The 26,948-nt window shown below is 38.1% G+C and overlaps 1 protein-coding gene across 1 annotated transcript in view; it reads left to right on the top strand.

The window, feature by feature from the left end:
• Positions 1-796: 796 nt before the first annotated feature.
• Positions 797-26,948, top strand: part of SEC63 (SEC63 homolog, protein translocation regulator) — a 71,767-nt gene continuing 45,615 nt past the window's right edge. The window contains exons 1-3 of the mRNA XM_045843304.1: positions 797-1,092; positions 19,584-19,683; positions 24,341-24,455. Of these exons, the coding sequence (XP_045699260.1) occupies positions 969-1,092; positions 19,584-19,683; positions 24,341-24,455 (339 nt within the window). The 5' untranslated portion in view covers positions 797-968. The remainder of the gene's footprint in view (positions 1,093-19,583; positions 19,684-24,340; positions 24,456-26,948) is intronic.

Genomic DNA, 26,948 nt, shown 5'->3' with positions numbered 1-26,948 from the left:
ACTTTTAGGCAATCTAAATCTTAATTTTCTCATTTGGATAGCGGGCGTGCTCTGATTTTTTCCAAGGGTTTTACGGACAATTAAATGGCATAAAGCAATCAAGGTCTTAGCCTACTGCCTGGGTTGAAGAAACACTGTTCGGAGGCTATAAATATTAACTCTGGGATGGAGATCATCGTCTCTAATAATGGCTTGGGGAATATCCATTTGCAAAATGGGCGCAGTAGACCTCAGTCTTCTAATAACAAGCATTACTTTGCAAACAAAACCCTCACCAGCCTCTTCTGTGCCGCCCTATTCTGCATGACCCTTGTTTCCAGAATTTTTGGGCTGGAGGAGTGGATCCGTAACCTAAGACACATCATTATCAACCAGGTAAAATAAAAAGCTAGAAGGCAGGACAGGGTGAGGCAGGGATAGGAGAGAGGGGGAAGCAAGAAAGTTCTGCTCAGAATAGCTGCGACCCCAGTCCCAGCTCGGTGAACCGCCCGCACCCACTACTTGGCGCAGAAGTCCTTTGCTAGGATTCTACAAACCGACCCCCTGGACCCGGGGTGGGTCACTGGGAAAGGAAGCAAAGAAAGGTAAAAGGACTCCAGGGCTAGAAAGGGTCCTAGGGTAGAATCAAGAGAAGCTTGAGGGGCGGGGCTGTTGCTTCGGGGGCGGGGCCAAGGGCGGGACCTCGTGGAGTTCCACGGCTGCGCGCGCCACGTCTCCCTTAGCTAGCGTGTGAAGGAGAGGCAGGGATGGGACAAACCGAGAGGGGCGGGAACTGTTTTTTCTCGCGAGAGCTGGCGACGGTAGCGGCGGTAGCGGCGGTGTGTCCGTGAGAGTAGCCGTGGGGGTAGGGAGGAGAGGCGGTGTCGGCGTCCAAGCTACGCCACACGGGGCCGGGGCGCTCGGTGTCAGAGCGCTGAGTGGGGTCGTGGGGGCGGTGGTGAGACGAGGGAGGCAGAGGTGGGTGTGCCATGGCGGGGCAGCAGTTTCAGTACGATGACAGCGGGAACACCTTCTTCTACTTCCTCACCTCCTTCGTGGGGCTTATCGTGATCCCGGCCACATACTACCTCTGGCCCCGAGACCAGAATGCCGGTGAGTTCCTCTTGCAGCTGCCCGAGGACCTGCTCAGGCCCCTCCGGCCCCTCCGGGCTGCGCGGCTCCGGCCCGCTCCGGCCCAGTCCCTCTCGCCGCGTCGGCTTGATAGCGCCGAGCCCGGGCCCCGCCAGCTAGGGACGCCTGGACGGGAGAGAGCGGGCCGCGCGGGCGGCGCTTCCCTTCGGCTCCCCGGGCTCCTCTCCACCACCCTGCATTGTCCTCTTCGGGAGTTTCGCTTTGCACCCTCTTCCCCCATTGTTCTGGACACTCTTTCCAGCCTCCTCCCGTCTCTTTGTCTTCTCTGCCTCTGGTTTTTATTATGTATTTTTCTTTATGGGGGAAGCAGGATAGGATGAGAGATTGGGAATTGCGAGTGAGAGAAGAGTTAGCAAAGGAGGAAGCCGAAGGTGCAGGCACAACTCTGAGCCCCCAAACCACGGTCCTCTTCCTCCCACACCCCCGTTTTCCCTGTCGCAGCTGTCGTTACAGATGTTCTGGGTGCCGTCTGAGCTGGGTGGCATGTTTAGGATTCCGACTGAGCTCACCAGCCGCCCCTCCCCCTGGCCCTTTCCCTGTTGCTTTCTCATTTGTTAACTCACACTTGTGGTTATTCCCCTTAGCGAAATTAGGGTTTTCTCTATTTTCCTTTTCTTTGGCGTTTGCTGTTTATAATGCAAAAAGTGCAAGTACGAAGTTTAAGTCTTGTAGGTAGTTCCTCCTGTAGGTAGTTAAGAGGCAGCTGGTTCTTTTGCTTTTAGTTACAAGTCTTTTCACATTAAATAACATCGGATTAGAACACAAAATAATACAGATATTTGTCAAGGCATTTTGTTTGGGTAGTACTTGAATTCCATTTGTTTCACTCTACTAGGACACATGGCAGGTGATATTCTTAAAGCTGATGGAACTGTAAGGCCCTAGTAGGTTACTTATGGAAGTGTTAACAATAACTAATAGGTTTTGAGTATTAACAACATTTAGGGAGAGCTTCTACTTCCCAAGAGCTCTGTTAACTTGATTAAATATCTTCCCTCAACTTGGGTGTGGTGGAGGTCTAGGTTGTACTGTACTTTGGGAAAATAGTTAACACTGAAGCACTGAATCAGCTCAGAACTTGTGCTTTTAAGACTGATTCATTGCTTTGCAACTTTCTTGAGTTATATAATGGGACTAAATTAAAATTGAATGTAGGATAAATAATAAAGGATTCCATCCTTTTGTACATTTAACCACAATTTAAGTATCCATTAGGTGCAGAATTCGGACTAAAGTTACCTGTTTTCTCATTCAGTGGACAGTTTATGGAAAATGGATTTTGGTCTGCTGCACCTTTTTTTCCCTAAGTTTGCTTAAATTCTCTGGGTTCATCGGACAGTAGTTGTGTATAAATGATGAAGTCTTACCACCATAATGGTTTCCCTTTATCTGGAAAACCTAGACCATTCTGGTAGTTTTTTTTTTAAAGGCTTTATTTATTTAGAGAGAGGGGGAAAGAGATAGAGGGAAACATGTGAGGAATCAGTTACCACTTGCATGCCCCCAACTGGGAACCTGGCCTACAACTCAGGCATGTACCCTGACTGGGAATCGAACTCATGACCTTTCTGTCCGCAGGCTGGTGCTCAATCCAGTGAATCTTGCCAGCCAGGGCAGCATTCTAGTAATTTTATTTCAAGTAAAAAGTGCATTTTTCAGTGTAGTAGTTTATCACTTATCACCTACTTATATTTACAGTTGGTTGTGTGGAAGACAAAAGGGTATTGGCAGAGTAGGTAGGTTTTGTCTGAATATTGCAAAAAGCTGCCCTGATTTCAGAAATTAGTCATTTTAATGTTATATTTTCATGGTGGGTTTTGTATTATAAAATTTGCCTGGTAACATATCAGTGATTTTCAACTGGTGTGCCACAAGAATTTTTAAAACATGCAGTACCTGACTATTTAGTCAGGAGCGCTGACCTCTTTTCCTTCAGATTATCAAGTAAGAAAATGACAACAACCTATACAACAATAGCTGTCCGGTGTGAATAAATCAAAAGTATACCTATTTTTTAGTCAGATCGGCAAAAGATATTACTAAATCATTTTTTGGTGTGCCACAGAATTTTAATAATTAGTTTATGAGTGCCATGAGATGAAAAAGGTTGAAAATTGCTGACATATCATAGGCAGGTCATACTGTGCCCCTTTAGCATGTAATTGGTCTTTGGAAAAGTGGTAGGGGGTTAATATTGACTGTAAGTTAATATAGATTTCAAATGTTAAATGTTAGTTTATTTAACCCTCATAAAATGTTAAACCCCATAAAATGTTAGTTTATTTAACCCTCCTAAAAATACAAGGATATAGGTACTATTATTATCACCCTCATTCTTACATGGAGAAACTGGATCAGAGAGCTTAAGTAACTTTCCTGTGTGGTGGAGCCAGGTTTGCTCAGCTTCCAAGCCCTCTGTTGCTTCCATAATGCTAGATAAAAAGTTAGGTGTTTATCTGTCCCTTCTTCACATCTGGCTCTCTGCTTGTGACTTGAATTAGTCAGTAGATGTGCACATGTTGATGTATTTGTTTGGTCTTGTCCCAAATTGCATTATAAAAATTAAGGTGGATTTAAATGCTATTCTAATCATCATGAAAATTGGTGGACACTACTTGAATTTTTTTTTTGTTTCTAACATAATAGAGTTGTTTCTTTCAAATTATAGTGGTATTAAAGGGATGTTTTGTCATAGTGACTTTTTACCCAAAATCCAGTTGCAGTGTCTTGAATATCACAGAGAAATCTTTTTTTAAGGCTGTTACTTTATTTATTTATTTATTTTTGGGGGGAGACATTGACTAATAAAATTGTATAGATTTCAGGTATACAGTTCTGTAATACATCATCTGTATGTTGTATCGTGTGCTCACTGTCTCGAGTCTCCTTCCATCACCATTTATCCCGCTATACTGTCTTCTGACTCCCCCTCACCCCTCTTTCCTTCTGGTAGTAATCACCGTATCACTGAGAAATCTTGAATTACAGATTTATCCAAAGCTCTGAAAAAAAATTTTTTCATATGTTTGCCACAAAATAATTTAGTAACTTGTACCAACAGGAGACTACTTATAATCTTTATACTTCTCACTTAAAAAATTGTCATATTTTGCTGTTGTAGTATTTATTTGTTTGTTGAAGTTGCTTTAGACCCTCTGGGGCTTTGTTATGGTGGAAACATACTGCCTTTCTAAAATCTGAGAAGTTCTGAAGTATATCTGTCCTCAAAGATTTTGAATACGGGATATGGACCTGTAATAGTGTTTTTTAATAATAGGATATTTTAGTATTTGATTTTGAAGCTTATTTTAGTCATCCTGTGAAACTAAGAAGCAATACAAAAATGTAGGCATATGATTTTGAATTTCAGAGTTCTTATTGGCAATCTTGACTTTTCAGTGATATCCTCTGTATGAAGGCATGAAAAGATTTTCTTTGCCAGCAATTATACAACCTTAAAGTTCAGTTTAAGTAATCTTTAGGGTATTTTTTTTTTTAAAGATGACACTTTCAGGGCTCTCAGTTTCATGGTTGATAGTTGTTTTAGTGTAGTTCGTTTGGAATTATTGGGCTCTCAAGAAACATGGCACCATTTAACAGATTGTAAAATCTAGGGTTTGAAAAATAGAAATAGCTTGGTCATTGGCATATTTGACATGTTAATTGAAGTTACTCTGCTATCCAAAACATTACCAGTGGAATCCTTTTATTTTGCTGTTTGTTCTTTTTGGGCTAAGTGTTCTTACAATTAATACCTCTTTTATTAGTTGAAGGGTCCTATTTATTGTACTCTCTTGGTTGTTTGCAAATTGGCTGAATAAGATGACTGAATACTTTTCCAGACCACATGGACAAAAGTTCTATGTGAAATAATAACATGGAGGGTGTGGATTTCTTTAGAGCAGTAGTTTTCAATCCTGGCTACACATTAGAATTACTTGTTTAAAAACACTTACTTATACCCATTCTCAAAATACTGTGTCTTTTTTAAAAGGCCCATGTGTGATTATAAACTGTAGCTAGCTTGAAAAGTGCTGCTAAGAGGAGAACTTCCTTTTGAGGAAGAACTGGTTTAAGAGGAGAACTGGTCTTTTGATGGCATTGTCATTTTTGGGAGGTTAGTGTATTGCTTTTGCTATATGCTATTTGCTTTAAAAAAATACCCAAGCCCTCTAATGTTTTAACCTTTTTTAAAAAATATTTTATTTATTTTTAGAGAGTGGAAGGAAGGGAGAAAGAGAGGGAGAGAAACATCAGTGTGTGGTTGCCTCTTGCAGGCCCCCTACTGGGGACTGGGCCCACAACCCAGGCATATGCCCTGACTAGGAATCGAATTAGTGACTCTTTGGTTTGCAGGCCAGAGCTCAGTCCACTGAGCCACACCAGCCAGGGCTAATATTTTAACTTTTTTTTGTTTTGTTTTAGGAAGCTGAGAAGCACTTATGGTAGAATAATGCTGTAAAGTTTGTAGTTGAAGCCAAATATTTTTGTTACAAAAAACTAACAGTACAGGCTTATAGTGACATGTGACAAGAGAAAATAACTGCTTGTAATTTTTAGAATTTCAAATAAGAGTGTGGTTTTATTCTTTCGTAGGTTAAGGATTATAGATCCTTTGAATTGAGATAAAACAAATCATTACTTTTTCATGTTTTTTAAAAAATTTATTTTTTTATGCTATTATAGTTGTCCTGATTTTTTCTGCCTTAGCCCTCCTCCACCCAGTACCCCCCTTCCTCAGGCAGTCCCCATGCCATTGTTCTTGTCCATGAACATGGGTCATGTGTATAAGTTTTTTGGCTACTCCATTTCCTAAACTGTACTTTACATCCCTATGGCTATTCTGTAACTACCTATTTGTACTTCTTAATCCCCTCACCTCCTCACCCATTCCCCCACATCTCTCTCCCATCTGGCAAGCATGAAACGGTTCTCCTTATCCACGAATCTGTCTCTGTTTTTTCTTTGCCTAGTTTTTTAAACTCAATTATTGATAGATATGTATTTTTGCTATTTTATTGTTTTTAGTTTTGATCTTCTTTTCCTTAAATAAGTCCCTTTAACATTTTATATAATGATGGTTTGGAGAGAATGAACTTCTTTTGTTTTCCCTTGTCCAGGAAGTTCTTTATCTGCTCTTTGATTCTAAATGATAGCTTTGCTGTATAGAGCAATCTTGGCTATAGGTCCCTGCTTTTCATAACTGAATATTCCTTGCCAATTCTTTCTAACCTGCAGTTCTTTTCGAGAAATCAGCTGACAGTCTTATGGGAACTCCCTTGTAGATAACTACTTTTCCCTTGCTGCATTTAAGATTCTCTCTTTATCTTTAACCTTTCACATTTTCATTATGATGTGTCTTGGAGTGGGGCTCTTTATATCCACCTTGTTTGGGACTTTCTGTGCTTCCTGGACTTGCATGTCTATTTCCTTCACCAAATTAGGGAAGTTTTCTTTAACTATTTTTTCAAATAGATTCCCAATTGTTTTTTCTCTTCTTCTGGCAACCCTATGATACAAATGTTAGACCTCTTGAAATTGTCCCAGAGGCTGCTTATACTACCTTCATTTTTTTAATTCTTTTTTCTTATTGTTCTGATTGGTGGTTTTTTGTTTCCTTATGTTCCAGATCATTGATTTGATTCTCAACTTTATCCCCCCAACTGTTGTTTCCCTGTAAATTATTTACTTCAGCTAGTGCATCCTTCATTTCTGACTGGGTTTTTTTTTATGCTGCTTAGGTCCTCACTAAGTTCCTTGAGCATTCTTACAACTAGTGTTTTGAACTCTGCATCTGATAGATTGCTTGTCTCTCTTTCATTTAGCTCTTTTTTTCTGGAGTTTTAATCTGTTCTTTCATTTGGGCCATGTTTCTTTGTCTCCTCGTTTTGGCAGCCTCCCTGTGTTTGTTTCCATGTATTGGGTAGAGCTGCTTTGACTTCATGTTTTGGTAGTGTGGTGTAATGTAGTAGGTGTCCTGTAGGGTCTTTTGGCACAGCTGCCCCTATTACCCAGGCTGGGTACTAGAAGTAAGCCCTTTGTGTGGGCTGAGTACATGCTCCTATTGAGCCTTGGTTGCTGTTGGCAGATGAATCAGCTGCAAGGTTCGCTTGTTTACCAACAACCTCCACTCTGTGAGGGTGGTGGTGCTCTGACGTGGTCTGTAGTTGTCCGCTGGGTGCACTGGTCCTGTGGTTTTCCAGGTGATACAGGCCAAGGCCAGCTCTCACCTGTGTTTTGCCTGGGGCCATGCTGCCTGAGCTACAATGTGAGATGGCTACTACTGGTGCTGGGCTTGGAGATTCCCAGGGGAAGCCAAGGTATGAATCTGGGCTGGCTGCTGCTAGTGCTGGGCCTGAGGCTCACTGAGGCCAGCTGTTGCTTGTTTGAGAGGATTTGGGAAGTTGTGAAGTGGGGGCTAAGACCAGCCATTCATATAGAAAAGCAGCTTGGGTGCCCCAGTAAATTGGGTGGGGCAGAGTCTCTGGGGATCTCCAAGGCTGGTCAAACAGTGTTAGATAGGTTAATGGAGTCTCAGCTATGGAGTCCCAGCTTGCTGGTTCAGTGGCTCTGTGGGGGGAGGGCTCAGAAAAGGGACAATGGCTTCTGCTTGCCTTGATGCCAGACACCCCAGTTTCTCCCAGTATGCCACTGGTGCCTTTAAAACGACTGTCCCAGTGCCAGAGCTCAGAGGGAGTGAGTCTGAGTAGGTGAGTCTGTGTGTGTCTTCTTGAAGAGGAACTGTGTGGGGCTTCAGAAGTTACTTCCACCGACTCAATCCCTGCTGGTTTTTGCAGCCAGAAGTTGTGGGGACTTACCTTCCTGGCACTGGAACCCTGGACTGGGGGACCTGGTGTTGGGCTGGGACTCCTTGCTCCCAAAATATCCCTTACGAATTTTTATCTACCATATGTGGGTATGGGACCAGCCTGTTCTGTGTCTGTGCCCCTCCTACCAGTCTGGATGGATGTGGTTTCTTTAATTCTGTAGTTGTCACATTTCTAATCAACTTGATTTCTGATGGTTCTGAGTGATGGTGGTTCTATATTTTAGTTGTAATTTTGGTGTGGTTGTGTGAAGAGGCGAGCCATGTCTGTCTACGTTGCCATTTTGACCAGAAGTCCCTCAAGTTTTTGTTTTATTTTTTAAATTTATTTTTAAATTATAGTTGATACACAATGTTATATTAGTTTCAGGTATACCACATAGTGATTAGACATTTATATATTTTATGAAGTGATCAGCCCAATAAATCTAGTATCCATTTGGCAACATACATAGTTATTATTGACTATATTTCCTATGCTGTACTTTACATCCCTATGACTATTTTTTAGAACTAGCAGTTCATACTCCTTAATTCCTTCAACTTTTTCCTCCATCCTGCCTAACGCTGTTCCCATCTGGGGCCACCAGTTTGTTTTTGGTGTCTATCAATTTGTTTCTCTTATGTTTGTTTGTCTATATTGTTTTTTAGATTCCACATATAAGTGAAATCATACAGTATTTATATTTTTCTTCTTTCACTTAGCACAGTACCCTCTAGGTCCACCATGTTGTTGCAAAGGCAAGATTCCATTCTTTTTTTTTTTTATGGTTGAGCCATATTCCATTGTACGCACATACTATATCTTCTGTATCCATTCGTCAGTCTATAGGCTCTTAGGTTGCTTCTCTGTCTTGGCTCTTGTAAATAATGCTGTGATGAATGTAGGAGTGCATATATCTTTTCTAATTAGTTTTTTGGATTTCTTCAGATAAATAATGCACAAATGGAATTGCTGAAAACTTATTGATTGACCTTACTCCTTGATCATTTTCAGTACTCACTGTGTGATCTTAGGCATGCTATTTAACTTCTATGTGTTTCAGTTCACTCATCTGTAAAATAGTGATGGTAGTTATCTGTTTCATAGAATTAAAGTGAGGATTACACAGATATATGGAAAGTGTTAGAGCAGCATAGTGGGGCTATTAGCTACTACTGTTTTTGCTGGTTACATGGTCTTTGTGGAACAGTTTCATTGGGAATTTATGTACTCAGATTTTTTTTTTTATTGTTTGAAAGGATCAGTGAAACTTCTTTAAAAAGTTACATTTATTTTTCTTTGCTTGCTCCCTCTCCAGTGGTGTCAAGAGTTCTGGTTCTCTGACCTAGGAATGCGAGTAGGAGTCCACTTTTAGTGCTTAGTAGTAGAGTAAGAAAACTGAAAAGTTAGAAGATTTGGTTTTAAGTTTCAGCCTAGTCCCTTGTAGTTATTTCTGAACTCTCAGCCTCATTTTGTAGGGGTTGTAATAATAACTTGCCCTGCCTACCCAAGAAGTGATTATGAGAAGCAAAGAAATGAATGCTTATAAACAGGCCTCCAAAATTAAATGTACTATAGAAATTGCTTTATTTAGCAAATATTTATAGAGTATTAACTTTGTACTAGATACAGCTTCTAGGTGACGGGTCAGATTTTTAAGTGCATAGGATTTTTTTTTCTTAGTAAGTGGCACATATCCAGTGCACATACCCAGTGCAGAAGAGCACAAAGAAACAGAACCAAAATTGCTTGTAATTCCATCACCCAAGGCTAATTAAATATTTTGGTGTATGCTACCCCTATGGGGATGACTTCAGACATAATTTCTCCTCTTGTGCAGGAAGACCCCATATTCCCCTCCAGTCTGAGAGGGATAATTGTGATCTTCCTTATTTTGGCTCTCCTGGTGTTCTTTGCATGTTTACTAGCCTCAAAGGTAATAGTACCAAATGCACTCACAGTAGCACTTTGAGCTAGATTAATGTGTTATCCCAGTTTTATTAATGAAAAAAATGGAGTCCTAGCTCTCTAGGTAACTGAATTGCCTAAAGCCATATAGCTACTAGGTAGAAGATTGGGTGTTGGACCTAAATCTGTCTTATGTCAGAGATTCTCTTATTAGCCACTACACTATACTGCTTCCTGTAATTAATATAACATGTTATAATAAGTATTAAAATGGCAAGTGGAAAGCGCTCTGGGAGTACAGAGGAAGGAGTGAATAATTCTGTTTTAGGATTTAGGTGTTTCATGCAGAGGAGAGGTGATTTACAATATATCTTAAAGGGTAAATGGGATAAGAGCGTTGTAGATGTAGGAGAAAGCATATGCAAAAACGAGATGTTCAGAAATAGTGAAAATTTAATGTGATTGACACTTAGGAGCAAATCAACCATTGTAGAAAGTTAATACTTTGTAAATTATTGGGTAAACAATGGGGATTTTAAAGTAGGGTAACAACATGCTCAGTTTTGCTTCTGTGGAGCCTTGTGTGAAGAATGGTTTGGTAGAAGGGGGTGGAGGGTGGTGGTGGCTAGGTGGAGAAGAAGTAGATGGAGAAGGAATCTTTATCACAGGTTTATTAGTACACTGAGATGTCAGGATGTAGGGGAATGCGCAGATTAGAAAGAGAGAAATTCTAAAATAGCCCGGGCTGTTCATGGACTGTAAGTACCATGGAGAGAATCAGAGAGTGGAGTACAGATTTTGAATTTTCACTCATCCCCGTCTTTACTTATTTCTCTTTTTCTTAAAAGCTGTTTGGTGATTGGCTCAATAATAACCTATTAATGTTTATCAGTTTTGAGGATTGAGTGTAGGGAGAAGGATGAACATTTTTATTTAAAATAAAATCTTAGTCTGGATGGCTCAGTTGGTTGGAGCATCATGCTGTACACCAAAAGGTTGTGGGTTTGATTCCTGGTCAGGGCACGTGCGTAGGTCACAGGTTCCATCACCTGTCTGGTGCGTATAATCCTGCGTTTGGTACTCGAGGCAGTCTGGTGTCTCTCCCTTCATGTCTGTCTGTCTCTTTCTCTAAAAGCAATGAAAAATTGTCCTTGGGTGAGGATAAAAAAATAAAAATAAAAAACTAAATGAAATGTTGGTCTTATCATTGATTTAATTTATATAGATGATTTCTAATTATAGTAGAGTTGATTATTTCATTCTTGAGTGAATTTATGTGTGTTTTTAAATAAAAAGTGACTAGTATCAGCTTTGTGTTCAAAGGAGTATATTTTATGAATGTGCATATGTAATTTAGAGCAGAAGGGATATTAGAAATCTGAGAAGTTTGAGTTGTTTTAAAATAAAGTCATTCCGACTGTGCTTTATTCTGACGGAAAGGGGTATCAGACATGTAGCGTAGATACACTTAAGTCCTACACAGTAAAGGAAACCAGCTGGGAACTTGCCAGTGTGAATTACAGTACAACATTTAGGCTTTATAGATGTGGTGCACACATTGGATTAATAAATGTGTTCTGTAAAGTTGTTTTTATTTAAAGGTCGTATTTTATACTTGCCTGATCTCAGAGAACCTGAAAAACAAAAATAAGCTTATTTTTATTTTCTCAGATGCTTGTTTCCTTAATCATAGTTTTTATGCAGACATGAATAAGTGATGCAGACTCTGGCCAATGGGGTCCATATGTTGTGGCTGTGGTGAACAAATTCACACAGACTGCAGAAGTCCCGTGGAGAAAAAGAGACAGCATGGCCACTCTGAGAGAGAGAGGGCCCGGACCCCTGCCTGGACAGGCTTTTATTGCTTTTCTGGGCACATTACATCCTGGATGGTCTGTATTTACTATGCACAGTTTCACTTTAGGTGGTTTTCTTTTACAGATAACAAAGGAAAGAATGTTGCTAATTACTTCAAAGAAAAAGGATATTTGCAAATGCAAATATCCTTTTGCATTTGCAAATGCAAAAGGTTGCATTTTGCAACCTGGTTGACCTGGTTGCACTCCATACTTGGGAGGTTTAGCATAAATTTTAGGAAGTTACTTTAAAGGTATGCAGTAAACATTTGTTGCTTCAATTCAGTGTGAGGGAGTGTTAGCAAAAAGCAAGCTTCCAGGCAACCTAGGTACAATGCAGGCCTGGTTCCCCATGGGAAAACCTATCTGTGGGCTTGGGCAAGCTGGCTTGCTCGCCAGTTTTCCGAATCAGGGGCTGGGCTACATTCGCCATGCCACACGGATAGGTTCCCTATAAATAAGGTGATAACAAATATATCCATATTGTACTTGGACTTTCTTTTTAAAAATGTTTCCTATTAACAGACTTTTGATAAGAAATAGTTTTGCAGTCTCACCATCACATTGCTTCTTTGAAAAGTGGTGTTGTTCATTATCTTAAGAAGATGTTCCTTTCATTTTGGAATTGTGTTTGTGTCAGTATGGATGGAGGAGTTTTCTTATTTAGACTCCAGATCTTGTTGGCTTTAGATTTTTGCCTGTTTAGTTAAATCTAGTAGTTACTGATTGAACATTTCAGTAGTTATTGATTGAACAAACTAGGAGCAGCTAGTTTATCAGCAACTATTAATCAGACCTGGATTTCTTGCATATTATATTTACTGCTTTGTAGATCTGGTTGGGATAGTTGTGATTGAATTAATGAGAAGAGGAACACAGTATATTTTAAGCAATCTAGTTATTTTATTTGGGGAAGGTAGTTAAAATAAAGTGATTAATTATACAGATCTATGAATTTAACCTGGGCACAAGTCCTATCTCTTTTCTTTAGTGATTACTTGGTATTCCTTTGGTACCATCTGTAACTTTGGGCAAGTTATTTAACCTCTCTGAGCCTCATTTTTTTTTAAGTGGAATAATACATTCATAACCCCACAGTGATGGGGGATGTATCACCTCCTAAATACATTCCTATCTCCTAAATACTTTCAACAAATTTATTAAGCACCCACTGTTTACCATACATTGTGTGTAGGTACATTCATAACCCCAGAGTGGTGAGGGGGTTGTCATTTGGGATACCCCCTAAATGACAACCCCCTAAATACATTCCTATCTCCTAAATACATTCAGCAAATTTATTAAGCACCCGCTATTTGTCAGATATTGTGTGTTAGGCACTGGGATATCAGGGTGAATAATATAGATGAAATCCTTGTTCTCTTGAAGCTTGCATCCTAGTATGGAGAGGCAATTGACATACCACATATGAGCAATAAAAAATATCAGATAATGATAAATACTTTGTAGAGAAGCAGAGTATTCAGAGAATCTTCCTGAGAACATTTCTTCAAGCTGAATGACAAAAGAGAGTCAGCCATTCAAAGAGCTGAATTGGGTAGGAAAAGCCTTTTTCAGGCTGGAGGAAGAGTTGTGTACAAAAGCTTTTAAAGCAAGAGAGTTGGGCATATTCCAGGAACAGAGAAGACCAGAGTGGCAGACGAGAATAATCTGGGGTAAAATCAGCGGGAGCTGTGATGCATCATATCTGTAAGTCCGGGTAAGAGGCTGGGATTTTAGATGCAGTGGGAAACTATTGAAAGTTTATAAGCAGAGAAGTGACAACATCTGATATACAGTTCTATTTCTCAATGAAATGAAAACAAATTTTTTTGGTCAGTTTGAATATATGTCCTTTTAAGGATGAAGTAATATCTACTTAAAATGTTTAATTTATAAATTTTAGTTGCATATTTAAAAATCACATACTATGAAATATAGTACTTTAAAAATAGTTTTATCCCTGCCTTGGCCAGGTAGCTCAGTTTGTTGGAGCGCTGTCCTGTACACCAAAAGGTTTCGGGTTCGATCATGAGTCAGGCACATGCTTAGGTTGCAGGCTGGGGCAAGTTCATCAGTTGATTGTTTCTCTTTCACATTGATGTTTCTCACTCTCCCCCTTCCTCTCTTGCTCTAAAATCAATAAACGTATCCTACGGTGAAGATTAAAAAAAGTTTTATCCCTTAATATTTCAGGAAATAATTTTCAAGTTCTTCATGTATTCAACCTCAGTGTCTTTGTGATCACCAGAGCTATTTTTTGACTCACCTAACAGTTCTTCAGAATATGTATGTTTTGTTTACATTTGTTCGGGATGTGGCACTTTTAGGTTCTGAAGGTGATACAGTCACTGGAAATTTTATTCTAAGCCACAGGTGTGTCATTATGTAACATTTGGTATTTTGATCATCCTGCAGGTACACATTTTTAATCTCCATAATGTAGCCACTTGCTGTATTTTTAAAGTGGTCTTCACAAAGGTTATTTAGTGATAACACTTGAGATTGTGAGATTTGCCTCACAATGACCTCTGAGTGCACTGAACTACCATTAATTGAAATTTGGTGGGTGGCTGGGCGAAGCTATCTTTTCCAGGCTGTTTTTGTTCTTGGCTCTTTCAGTCTTTAAGAATAAAGCAGTCAAGTTCCACAGCTTGATTGTCCCAACCATGATATGTGCACAACTCGCTACAGATAGGCTTTGGATAGGTGGAAGAAACTGTTATATAATAATTTTTAGACTTTTTAGAATGGTGAATGTACCCTTTCGATTCTTGGTACCATTTTCTTGGATACTTTAGGATTTAGGAATAGTTTTAGGAGTCTTTGAATTTTAGAAAGAGAAGTGTGGTACATCTTTTTCTTTTAAATAAATTATTTGTATATCATTTGACTTTAATTTTAATCTGCATTAAAAAGCATGTTCTCATATTTATTTGCAAGTGATTTTTATAGTTCTCAAAATATCAAAATTTTTAGATATATTTATCTGAACTAAAAACTGAAATCAGACTTTTCTGACCAATTTGTGTTTGCTTAATTTTCATTTCATTGGTTTAACAGTGAGGACTGCCTTTGCCAGTTAGGTTACACAGCATATATTTTCTGTAAATTGATTGATCCAAGGTAATTTGCAACTTCAAATTTTGGCAAGATATAGTTAAAGTAGAAAATAAAGCTATTTTATCTTTTATATTTATATTTTGCCACATAGGCAGAAGTGTACTTTTTATTTTTTAAAATAAGTTATATTATTTAGACTTTTAACTTTTTTTTACATATAGGATGTTTACAAGTTTCTTATAAGTGAAAGCATAACATATTTTACTCTTATTTTAATAATGTATCAATTTGTAATATTTCTGTTGCCTGGATAATATCAAAAACTGTAGTGTCAGAAATTTTAACATGTGAAACCTTATAGATGTGAAACTTACGTACGGTAAACTTATGATATGTAATAAATCTTTGGTGTGTGCCAAAGCATTTAGGGGTGAAATGTCTTGATGTCTGCAACTTGCTGTAAAATAATTGAGAATAAAAGGAGGGAGGAGGAAAGAGGAAGCTAGAGATAGAGCCACAGTTGCAAAATGTTAACAATTGGTTAATTTAGGTTAAAGATATTTTTCACTTTAATATTCCTTGAACTCTGCTGAAGGCTTGAAAATTTTTGAAATACAAAGTTGGGAAAATGTAATAGTCATAGTGTTAGAAAAAATTAATTTTAAGAAGTATGTGTCAGTATTGTAACAAATGTCTTACCAGGGTAAAAGTAAATTAGGATAAAATTATATGGGGGAAGTAGAATGAAGGGTTTGTTCATGAATTTTTGTAAATGGATGATGATAATGGTATGTTTTTTAGGTATCAGTGCATTTAAAAGCAATGGAACTATTTTACTTTAAAATATCAACTTCATGTCAGAGATGGCATCTATTGCAACTGTCTGAACTTATGAAAATTTTTGTGCTTTAAAAATATGTTTATTGATGAGAGAGAGGGAAAGAGAAATAAATAAGTACATAAATATCGATTAATTGCCCCCCCCATTTGTGGGCTAAGTTTAACCCTCAACTTAGGTATGTGCCCTGACTGGGAATTGAACCCCCAGCCTTTTGGTGTATGGGATGACACTCCAATCAACTGAACCACACTGGCCAGGGCTTATGATGAAAAATTTTAGATGCCAAATTAGGAATCTACAAGAAGGTACATGATTAAAAATATTTTTGTTGTGGTAAGCAGTTTCAGAGGTTTGAAGACTTCAGACCTGGCTAATACTCTTTTAACTCTTTGGGTTCTAGGAATGTGATGCTATGAGTTCACTCAGTTATGCTGCAGCCTGGCAGATTATCCTGGCACGGACAGATGGATGTGACTGTTTTAGCAAAGGCACTGTGCAGCTTATGAAGCATAACCATAATAACCTCCCCCCCCAAACCTGGACTACTCCCACAGACATGTAAACTTTATGTTCAGCTGCTGAGAGCAAACATAATATGTTACGTTGTTTTTAAACTACAGAACTGTTTTTATGACCTTGTAATTTCCCTTTTCTATAAATGTGGATAGTTTCTTAAGGAACTGTAACATATATTACTAACATAACATATGTTAATAATATTACTAACATTTTTACTGGCCATGGAACTAGTAATTTTATAAACTAGAAGTTTATAAGTGAACTTCTTTTTATTTTTCTAAGTGTCATATAAAAATTGTCTGGAGGGACTTGTGATACTTTGACAGAGGTTATTCATATAGAGATTTGGAATGTGTACTATGAATATTTAGTTGTTGAAATCTCAATGCCATTATGCTTTGGTATAAACCATACCCTATAGTACTTATTGTCTGACTTAAACCTTCTTCTGAAAAGGTAAGATTTAAGTTTTGGACTGGAAGAGTGAGGTATAGTGTACATATTGTACAAGACTGTGGGGGCTGAAAACCATGTGTACTTTGTCTTGTCTTTGTCAAAGAAATGACATTGGGAGAATGTCATTTCTTTGAATAGATCAAGCTGTCTGTCTAATAGACTTCAGCTTTGTTATTATGACTTTATCAGCGGTTTCCTTGGTTTCAAACCCGAAAATGAGAGACTGTGAAGGCTTAATGTAATGAAACACAGATGAAAAAATCTCCAGTGGTATTTTCGAAGTGTCCATATTTTAACAATGCAAATCAGAAAATTATCATTACTATCATTTCATTCTCAGATCCCATTCAAGTTTTGTCACTTGTCTCAATGATGTCCTTTATAGTGGATGATCCCATTCATAGTCACACATCACATTTAGTTGACATGTTCCTTAAGTCTGAAACAGTTCTTCAGTTTTTTATCTTGACTTTAAAGTTTACTGGCCAAATATTTTATAGAATGAACCTGAATTTGATGTATATATATTTTTTAATGATTATTCAGGCAGAAATTTCACAAAATTGATTCTGTGTTCTTCTCATTGCCTTCTGTCAGATCGTATGTTTTTTTTTTGCCCTATTGCTGGTGATGTTCACTGATAACCTGATGAAGGTGGTGACTGCCAGGTATTCTGTATTAGTTTCATGTTGCCATTATAATGAATTACCACAATTTTAGTGGCTTAATACAACACAGATTTATTCTCTTATAGTTCTGGATACCAGAAGTCCAAAATTTGTTTTCTCAGACTAGTTACAGTATTGGCAGGGCTGGTTCTTTCTGGCGGCCCTAGAGTAGAATCTGTTTCCTTGGCTTGTGGCCCCTCTCTGCATCTTCAAAGGACATCTCTCTAGCCTCTGCTCCCATTGTCATATCACCTGTCTTTGATCCTCCTGCCTCCTTATAAGAATGCCTGTGGTTATTATTGGACCCACCAGGTAATCTAGGGTAATCTCCTTATCTCAAGATCTTCAATTCAGTCACATCTGTAGAGTCCTATTTGTCATGTAAGTTAATATATTCACTGATTCTGGGTATTAGGATGAAGACATTTTGGAGAGGGTGAGGGTGAGGATTGAGCTTACCATACTTCCCCACTGTGAAATCATTCTTTTCTCTTTTGTAATTTTTTTTTGTGTGTGTGGGAAGATACTTTGATCTCTGGTTCTTGTTAGTGGAGAATGATATTTAGAAGTCAAGATCTGGGTGGTAGGTGTGCTCACTACTATTGAGATCTCACTATTTTAATTTGTCAGATAGAGCTAGGAAATATGTATGTATGTGTATGGAGCTACATCTGTATTAGTCTATTCCAATTTAATGCCATGAGTTCATTCTTGTTTTCTATTTTTTAATGTATATATCAGACCCTTCTCTGGTACATATGACAGTGAAAAACTGATTCCAGTTATCCTAATATACAAGGATGGGCAAAAGCAGGTTAACAACAATAATAAATAGTACAATACTAAATAATAAAAGCAAGAGTAAACTCTGTTTCATATACTCACAACTGTAAACCTACTTTTTGCCTTCCCCTGTAGTTAGTTATGTGATCAGTTCATCTGCTTATTACTTTTTCTGCCACCACCCTTCCCCTACATGGATCCTTCTGCACCATACCTGGTTCTGATGCCTCCTGCCATATTCTCTCCCATGTGGATGCTTTCCTAAGAGCATGGTGATATCAGGATAGTTGGACTTCTTACATGGTGGCTTCGGAGACCATTCTATTATATGTAAAGTTCTTTTACTTATCTGACATCTCATTTAAGGACTGTGGTTTTGTAGTTTTTTTAATACCATGAAAAAATTTATATTTCGTATTAGCCAGCTGGACTCAATTTAGATCTCAGTTTTGTTGGCAACATCCAAAGCGTCATGTATAGTTAGGAGCCATTTGAACATATTCCCTCTTCTCTCCATCAGGCCTGAGCAGCATATGACCTTGACCATGTCATTGTCATAGAACTTCTTCACAGCCTGTTTAATCTGGTGCTTTTTGGCCTTGACAACTACAGTGAACACAAGTGTGCTTTTGTTTTCTATCTTCATGGCTGACTTCAGTGTTAATGGGGAACCTGATGATGGCACAGTTGTCAAGCTTGTTGCTCTTTTGAGGTTTTTTGGCTGTCTTTGCAGTGTCTTGGGCCAGAAGGTGAATAAAATGTGGAACTTCTTTTTTTGTGCATGGCTGTGGATGCTCTATAGCACTGCGTTCTGGGCCTTCTGAACCTTTGTTTTGGCTTTGACTTTGTGAGGGGGAGGTGCTTCTTTGTTCTTTGCTTTCTGCATGCTGTCTTTGTGAATGGGTATTTAAAAAAAAACTTGGGAGCATTAATCAAACCAAGTGATTGTAGTTTTTTTATAGTAAAAGTCTATGTGATATTTTGGTTTTGGTTTAAATTCTTTTTTATTGAATTGCAGGTTTTTCCTGGGGATTAAAATAATACTTTTTGTCATAACTCTTATATGAATCTATTTTAACTTTTTATGGGTTTGGGTGACTTTTCTAATTTAATATAATTTTCATGTTTGAAAACTATCATTTCTGCTTAGCTTCCTTAATAAACCACAGGTTTCAACTGTTTCATGTTTTTTATTCCTTCTTTAGCAGAAGGGAGAGGAGGAGAAAATGTCTCAGAAATTACTGATTATGTGACTAAATATTTTGGGTGCAAGTCAGCTACATTTTTCAGTTGGCAGTTATTGAAGTCTCACATGAAAAACGGTTCCTTGGTACCTTCCTTGAAAGTTGAATATTCAAGAGTTGAATAAAATTTGCCAGATAGATTATTTGTTCTGTCTTGTGGATTTTTCTTAAAGGTCATTTAAAGTAGGCAGTACTTTCATATTTCAGGAAAATATTAGCATGGTGATGAAGATTAATACGGGGTTAAGTCTAGTTTTGCTTTCACTGAAAAATGATTTAACTTATCACCCTTTTTTTTTTGACAGAGCAAATTCGATTAAAGAATATCAGAAATGTGTATGGAAGATGTATGTGGTATCGTTTACGGTTATTAAACCCCCAGCCAAATATTATTCCTACAGTAAAGTAAGTAATTGGTTGCAATAAAAAAAATCTTAGTGTTTACTTTTTGTTAAATATCATCTAAAGTGGGGGTATAATAATGAATAAAATATGTATCTGTAAAGAAATTGTGGCCTTAGTAAGGGTAAGATGTGAATAGTAAATTTGAGAGCTGTCTGAACAGAGTGGTTTATAAATTCAAAGGAGAGAGAGTGTACTGTGTTTTCGGACCATAAGATGCACCTAGGTTTTAGAGTAGGAAAATGGGAAAAAATTTTTTGAAGCAAAAAATGTGGTAAAATATTTAATAACATAAATAACATAATATTTCACTAATGTAAATGTAAACAGAACTCAACAGCAGCATTAACAACTGTTATTCCTCCCAGATTTGCAGGGTTTGGGGGGTGCGTCTTATAGTCCAAAAACACAGTGCTTCTGACTCGGGAGCAGGAGAGAGAAGCGTTAAACCTGAAGGGAAGGCTTTGTACATCTTGGGTCAGGATTGGAATTTTAGTCGTAAAGACTGTAGGACAATCTTTTAAAGATTATCCAAAGCTGGGAGGTGACATGATCAGGTTTGTATTTCATGGTGATAAAGTTTATTGAGCATATACTGTATGCCAGGTTCTGTGCTATGGCTTTATGTGTTATCTCATTAGTTTTAGATTAACTTCAGGGCAGATGTTTTTGCTTTTTCTCAGATGGGGAAACTGTGACTGAGAAAATGAGGTAACTTGACCAAAGTTGTACAGCCAGAAGGGGTGGATTGGGGACCCAGCACCCTTTATTTCAGCAGGCCCATCTGCTTAAACAGGCCTGTTTGATTTTGTGAGGCGAAGGGGTGTGCTGGTTTAGAGTTTAGGCTTCAGATCTTCACCCTAAGTCTCAGTTTAGAGGGAATAGATGGAACTGATAACAGAGGAAAGACTTGCCATTATTGGAGGACTGTGGCTTATGAATTAACTACATTTACCTATCCAGTAGGTAGGAGGGGAAGACCTAACAGGAAGTTAGCAACTTCAGGGAGTTTAAATAGTTTTTCTTTGTAAGGCTTGACTTTTTACCTGGTTTAGTCCCTTTGGAGAGGGAGGGGAAATCTTGCGTTTGGTGTTGCGTTCTTCAGTGATTTGAAACTAAAAGTCACAATAAATAAGTGTTTATAAGAGAAGTTTTATGTTCACTGTTTATTTTTTGCTGTTGCTCCTTATTTTAAATTAAGCTCTATGAAGCAGCAAGACAAATATTTTTGGCCTCCCAGTCCCCTCTTTTCTGGGCTTTGGTCAACACTGTAGGTATTTGAACCTCACTTTTCAAGAAAAAACCCCCAACTCTATGAAGTTCTCTAGTGATGAATAAACTGGTTTACTTAATTGGAGATAGAGATTAAAAGGATGTTTAAGTAAGGAAGAGTTACACAGATTCTAGTAACAATTTGGATAAGGTCAGAAACTATCAAACATCTTTTGCTATTTAACCCTGAAGCAAAATTGAGCAGTCATTGTGTAGTACTCTTAACTTCTGGAAGTTGCTTCTAAAGTAATTTTTAAAATATGCTTAGTAAAAAAAATCAAGACTTCATGAGTTAATTACTGAAGCTGTTTGTAGTAAAAATGCTTATCTTTTTAGAGGAACCAAAAATGCTTTCTAAGTATTGTTACATATATCAGGTGATATGTTCAAGGACATGACTAGCTGTGTGTTTGTGGTGTTTTAAAATTTTTTTTCGCATTTCAGCACATACTAGTAATGAATGTGTCTCCTGAATACATGTGACCTACACTGTAATTTTTTTGACTGCAGCCTCCTCATGGTTAAGAAAATTGGTCACAGAGGATGATGCAGTCTGGTATCTTTCTACTTTTGCTTTGGCCCTTGGGAAATTAGAGCACAGTTTTATTGGTTGTGGGAATTTTTTCATCGGCGTGGTGGTTCTGTCTTGAGTCTGTGCTCTCCTCCCTTGATTCTTTGGCTCAGAGAACCAGGTGTTACAAGTAAGACATCTAACAAGGGGTGTAACATATTCCTAGGTTTTTTGTTCCTCTTTCTTTCTACCTTTGTTTGCCTTTAAATCTTGCTTTAGTGGTTTTCAATTTCACCTTTATCTTTGTTTTTCTGAGCTTTGTTAGCCTGTTGGGAAGGTTGGTAAAAGAAAATGTGGAGTTATTAATTTGTGTGGGAATAGAGTATATTTCTATGTATTTTTTAGCATATTGGGAGTATTAGTAAGCTTTGGGTTTGAGTTAAAAATTACTGTTTTAAATTATTTTTGTTATTCAATAAGCAGTTACTGTGCACCTGCTATGTATACTATGTGTCAGGTGTTATACTAGGTGCCGGTATGCTGTGATTAACAACTATATATGTTTCAACTACTTACAGTCTTGGGAGCTACTGGCAAGTAAACAAATAATGTTAATAGAGTTTAGCAAGGGTTGTGAGGGGGATGCCATGAAAGACTGAAGGAACGACTCTTAACTCTGGCTGGAGACAGAGAAGCTTCCCTGAGTAATGAGGTCGGAAGCTGAGATTTGAGTGGAGTTACTAGTAGCAGTCAGTAACTAATGAGTTTATTATTTACTGTTTCTGAGACACTTTGTAGGTGCTCTAGATACCTAATCTCTGTTGATTCTCACACCTACCCCAAACGTTGGGAACTGAGTTTTAAAAGACTAAAAGCAACTTGCTAAGACCTCTCCATTAGGAGCAGTGAAGCTGGGGTTTGGCCTCAGGTAATTTTGTTCCAGTGCCCCTGTTTGTAACTGCCTCTCCCTAGATAGCCAGGGGAAAATGGGAGTGCTCAGCACGGGCTCCCTTTTTTCTTCTTCTGGCATGTAGACATGTGGAAAGCAGCTTGCAGAATTTATTATGCCCTTGGTGAGGCTTAGAGAATTATTTTGGCCAGATGGAAAGAAATTTGCATTTCAGTGCTAACTGTGTTTAAGCTACTCTGAAGTTAGTCAAAAGTTAATTAAGATCCTATCCAGGTGCTCAAGGAGCTTACAGTGAGTCTGAGGAAGAAAGACACGGCTTGTGCTTCTTTGTGACTGTAACCACAGTCTCCCCATTGATGAAGATTAAGGATTGCTTCTTAGGGGGTGAACACTCTGAGTTGAATCTCGAAGGGTCAATAGAGTTTGGGTAGGGAGAGGTGAGAAATGGGAATTCTAGGTAGAAAGACCAAAGAGCAAAAGCATGATAGTGGGACAGGCTTAGGGAACTTTGGAAGATGGGGATTTATTTTGTTTGAAAAGTCAGGGTGATAAAGGTAAGCAGGTGAGTTGGAACTGGATTCTAGAGTCTCATTCCAAAGCTAGGTTCCTAACGAGAGCTTAAACACATGGAACATTTTCTTTCTGTCTTGGAAAACAGTTCACTCTGATATTGTTTGTTTAGGCTTCCTATGATCCGTTTTGTCTTTGTTTAACAGTTCCTGTTTAGTGTAACAAATTTTGATACAAAGGGTATAAAAAAACAAATAATATCTTCAAGTTTCATCACTTGAAGATAGCCACTGTTAAGATGATTTACTGTTCTATATTTTTGTTTATAATAAAGTTATTTAAAAATATTATACTACATGTACATACAGCTTTGAAACCTGTTTTTAAAAAAATTTCATAATACTAGTACAAGGGTAGATAATTTTCCACCACAAGTGTTTTTAATGGCTAGATGGTATTTCACTGTGTGGATATACTGTTAATTTATTTGTCTAGTACTCTATTAATAGGCACTTATGTGCATACTTTTTTGGGCCGTTATTTATATCTGTAACCACCCTTTTACACTTTTCTTTAGTTAATTCTAGTTTATTTCCTTCTAAGTTTGTTGAAGTAAAGTAGATGGATAGTTAAAAGGGTATGTACTTTTTTAGATTTTTTGATACCTTACTGTCAGATTTTCCTTCAGAGTGTAATGTATATGAGCGTTCCTTTTCTTTAATCTCTCCAGCGCTGATATCAGTCTTTTAAATGTTTTCACTAAACAGAACATATCAGAGAGAAGAAATTATTTTTTTCCCCAAATTATGTGCTCTTCTATATAATTTTTTAACCTATTATGTACATCTTTCTATATCTTTGGCTAAAAAATGTTCCAAGATCAGATGAGACTGGGTGCATTGAGGATGGTATGGCTGTAGACTAAAATATGTTTCATTGTGTGGCTCTATCTTCATTAATTTAATTAGTTCCCTATAAATGGACATTTAGGTTGTATCCAAAGTTTCACTACTATAAACAAGTCTGTTTATTCACCTTTGCACAATTGACCCATTATTTTTGTAGTTTATCTTTCTAAAAGTATTATTGGAAGGTCAAGAACAATTCTTTTTTTTTTTTTACATTAAATGGTTTACTAAATACTTGGTATTAATATATTTTGATCAAATGTAGTAATCCAATAAGTTAATAAGCTGGATTTACTTTAGCACTTAAAATTCTGCAAGTTGTAACTGAGAGAATATTAAATGCCAGGCACTCTACAAGACTCTGGAGACTTCCAAGGTGAAAAATACTTTGTTTTCTTGCTATATCACAGGAGTTTAGAATTTGAGTCAATAAGCATAGTAATGAGACTACTTTAGATTGTTTTATGCCTTGATCTTGCCATTATGTCTCTTAAAGGAAAACCATATAGATGTATTTATTTATACTTCATTTATCTTTTTTCTAAACAGGAAAGTAGTTCTGCTTGCAGGATGGGCGTTATTCTTATTCCTTGCATACAAAGTTTCCAAAACAGACCGAGAATATCAAGAATACAATCCTTATGAAGTATTAAATTTGGATCCTGTAAGTAGTATTTTTATATAATGCACATTAGTTTAATGATCCCATGAATGTCCTGTAAGTCCACATCCTAAAAGAAATTGAACTGTGCCTAAAAAATAAGACTTTGGTCAGTCGTTTTTTACTAAGATAAGTATCTAATCTATTATTTATTATTCTAATGTACATGGTTTTTAAGCTATAAATGTTGATTGCTATCCTATTAAGGATTTATTGGTAATTGCTAAAATGTCAGAATATTTGAAGACAAGAGGTTAGTGAGTATATTTTTAAAGGACATGTGTAAGGTGGGTTTAATGCAAAGTTAAAACCAGGAGGCTTATATATGTTAGTTGAATGATTAAATTCTTTTGACCCTGTGTTAGTTGACTCTAAGGTGGAGTGTTAACTCTTTATGTCTTATAAGAACTGGTTTCATTGTCATAGAAATTCAGATTAACCTTGCTTGTATCCTTTGGGTGATCTCTTGATTGAACTTGATTGATAGGTCCCAACAGAGAATTAGTCTGTTAGGTATATCAGTGGAAAGTTAGAACTGATATGAATGATGGAGGTTATCTAGCCTTTTTTTCTTTTTTGTTTGTAGTATCATTTAATTTACTTATTTATTTTTTAGAGGGGAAGGGAGGGAGAAAGAGAGGGAGAGAAACAGATGTGAGAAAGACACATCTCTTATATGTTTCCTGCCTGGGGACTGAACCCATAAACTAGGTAGGTGTCCTGGTGTGACTGGGAATTGACCAGCAACCTGTTGCTTTGTGGGACAGTGCCCAACCAACTGAGCCACACTGGTCAGGGCTAGCCTTTTTTTCTGATAGTGAAAATGAGGCCTGGAAAATGTGTATCTTGTCTGGGGTCCTAGCCAAGCTAAATATAATGTTCTTTCCACTTTTTCTCCAAGCTACTTCTTTTAATTCTAGTCACTGCCCAGTAGATGGCTTGACCTCAAGATACATGTAACACAAATAAGGAGTGTGTTTATCTTCTGGCTTTCTGCTTTATAGAAGAAAAGTATACCTATCATTTGTCTTTTCGTGTTGTGATGGTCATGGTCATTGAGAGATTTTAAAGATTAAAAGGTTTGGGGGCAGTTTGATGCTATGAAAATTCAATGTCAAAAAACTTATGATTAGAAAATAAGTCTAATTAGAAAACAACTAAGGTAAACTTATTAAGTACTTGTTTAATATTAAAATATTGACAAGAAGATGAAACCAGATATTCTTCAGCAGAGACTCTTCAGATTATTTCTTAGAAAGGAAATTAACCTTTGATTGGAGGCTTTTTTTCAGCCAGACTTAATTTACCATGATCATTATTGATATTTAAATGTCACTATCCTTTTATTTTATTTAAATATGCCGTTACATATGACCCTTGACAGTGTGGTGGATGGAGTGTCAGTCCTGCCTAGTCAAAAAATTGAGTATGGAAGATGGAGGAGTAGGTAAACATGGCTTGCCTCCTCGTACATCCACTTCAAAATTACAACTAAACTGCAAACCAAAGATCACTCGGAACTGTCAGAAATTGAGTTGAATGGAAATCCAACAACTACAGAACTAAAGAAACCACATCAATCTAGAAGGGTGGGAGACGTGGAGACATGGAGTGAGTGGGTTCCATACCCACATGTGGTGGAAAAAAATTAGGGATATCTTGGGAGTGAGGGGTCCCAGCCCCACACCAGGCCTCCTGGCCCAGCCTTCCAGCGCCAGGAAGAGAAGCCCCCATAACTTCTGGCTGCAAGAACTAGTGGGATTAGAGTTGGTGAGAAAAACTACTGGACTCCCAGGCAGTTTATCTTAAAGGGCCCGTGCTGAATTTACTCAGACTTACTTCCTCTGAGCCCCAGCACCACCATAGTAGCAGCTTGAAAGGCACCAGTGGCATATGGGGAGGAACTGAAGTGTTTGGCATCAGAGCAAGAAGAGCTGGAGGCAGCTCTCTGTCAGACAGACAGGTGGGTAGAGGCCATTGTGCCTTTTTTGAGCCCTCCGCACACAGAGCCACAGAACTGGCAGGTGGGAGTTATATCTGAGACTCCATCAATCTGGCTTACACTGTTTGCCCCACTCTGGCTATTATCCAAGGCTTCACCCCACCCAACTTATGGGCCCACCTCTAGCCCCATACCTCCAGCTAGCAGCCCCAGGCTGGGCACTAGCAGCAGTTAGTTTGGGATCACAGTTTGGCCCCGCCTGGGAACCTCCAAGCCCAGCACAATTAGCAGCCATCAGCAGATTGCTTTATAGCTCATGCTAGGTGGTCCCTGGGTAGAACGCAGGCAGTGACTGATCCTGACATGCACCAGCTGGGAAACCCCAGAGCCTCTGTACCCAGGACAGCTACAGACCACATCAGAGCACCACCACCCTACTTTGGCACAGCTGATCCTCCATGGAGGGTGGACGTTAGTGGTCAGTGTTCACAGACAGTCCTTGCAGCTTATGGCCTGGATAAATCCCTCCCATAGACCTGCCAACAGCAAACAAG

Source organism: Phyllostomus hastatus, unplaced genomic scaffold, assembly GCF_019186645.2.
Source record: "Phyllostomus hastatus isolate PE091 unplaced genomic scaffold, TTU_PhHast_1.1 phas_contig_40, whole genome shotgun sequence".
Taxonomy (NCBI): Eukaryota; Metazoa; Chordata; class Mammalia; order Chiroptera; family Phyllostomidae; genus Phyllostomus; species Phyllostomus hastatus.
The sequence above is the reverse complement of the archived record's forward strand: the minus strand, read 5'-3'. Positions and strand labels throughout refer to the sequence as shown.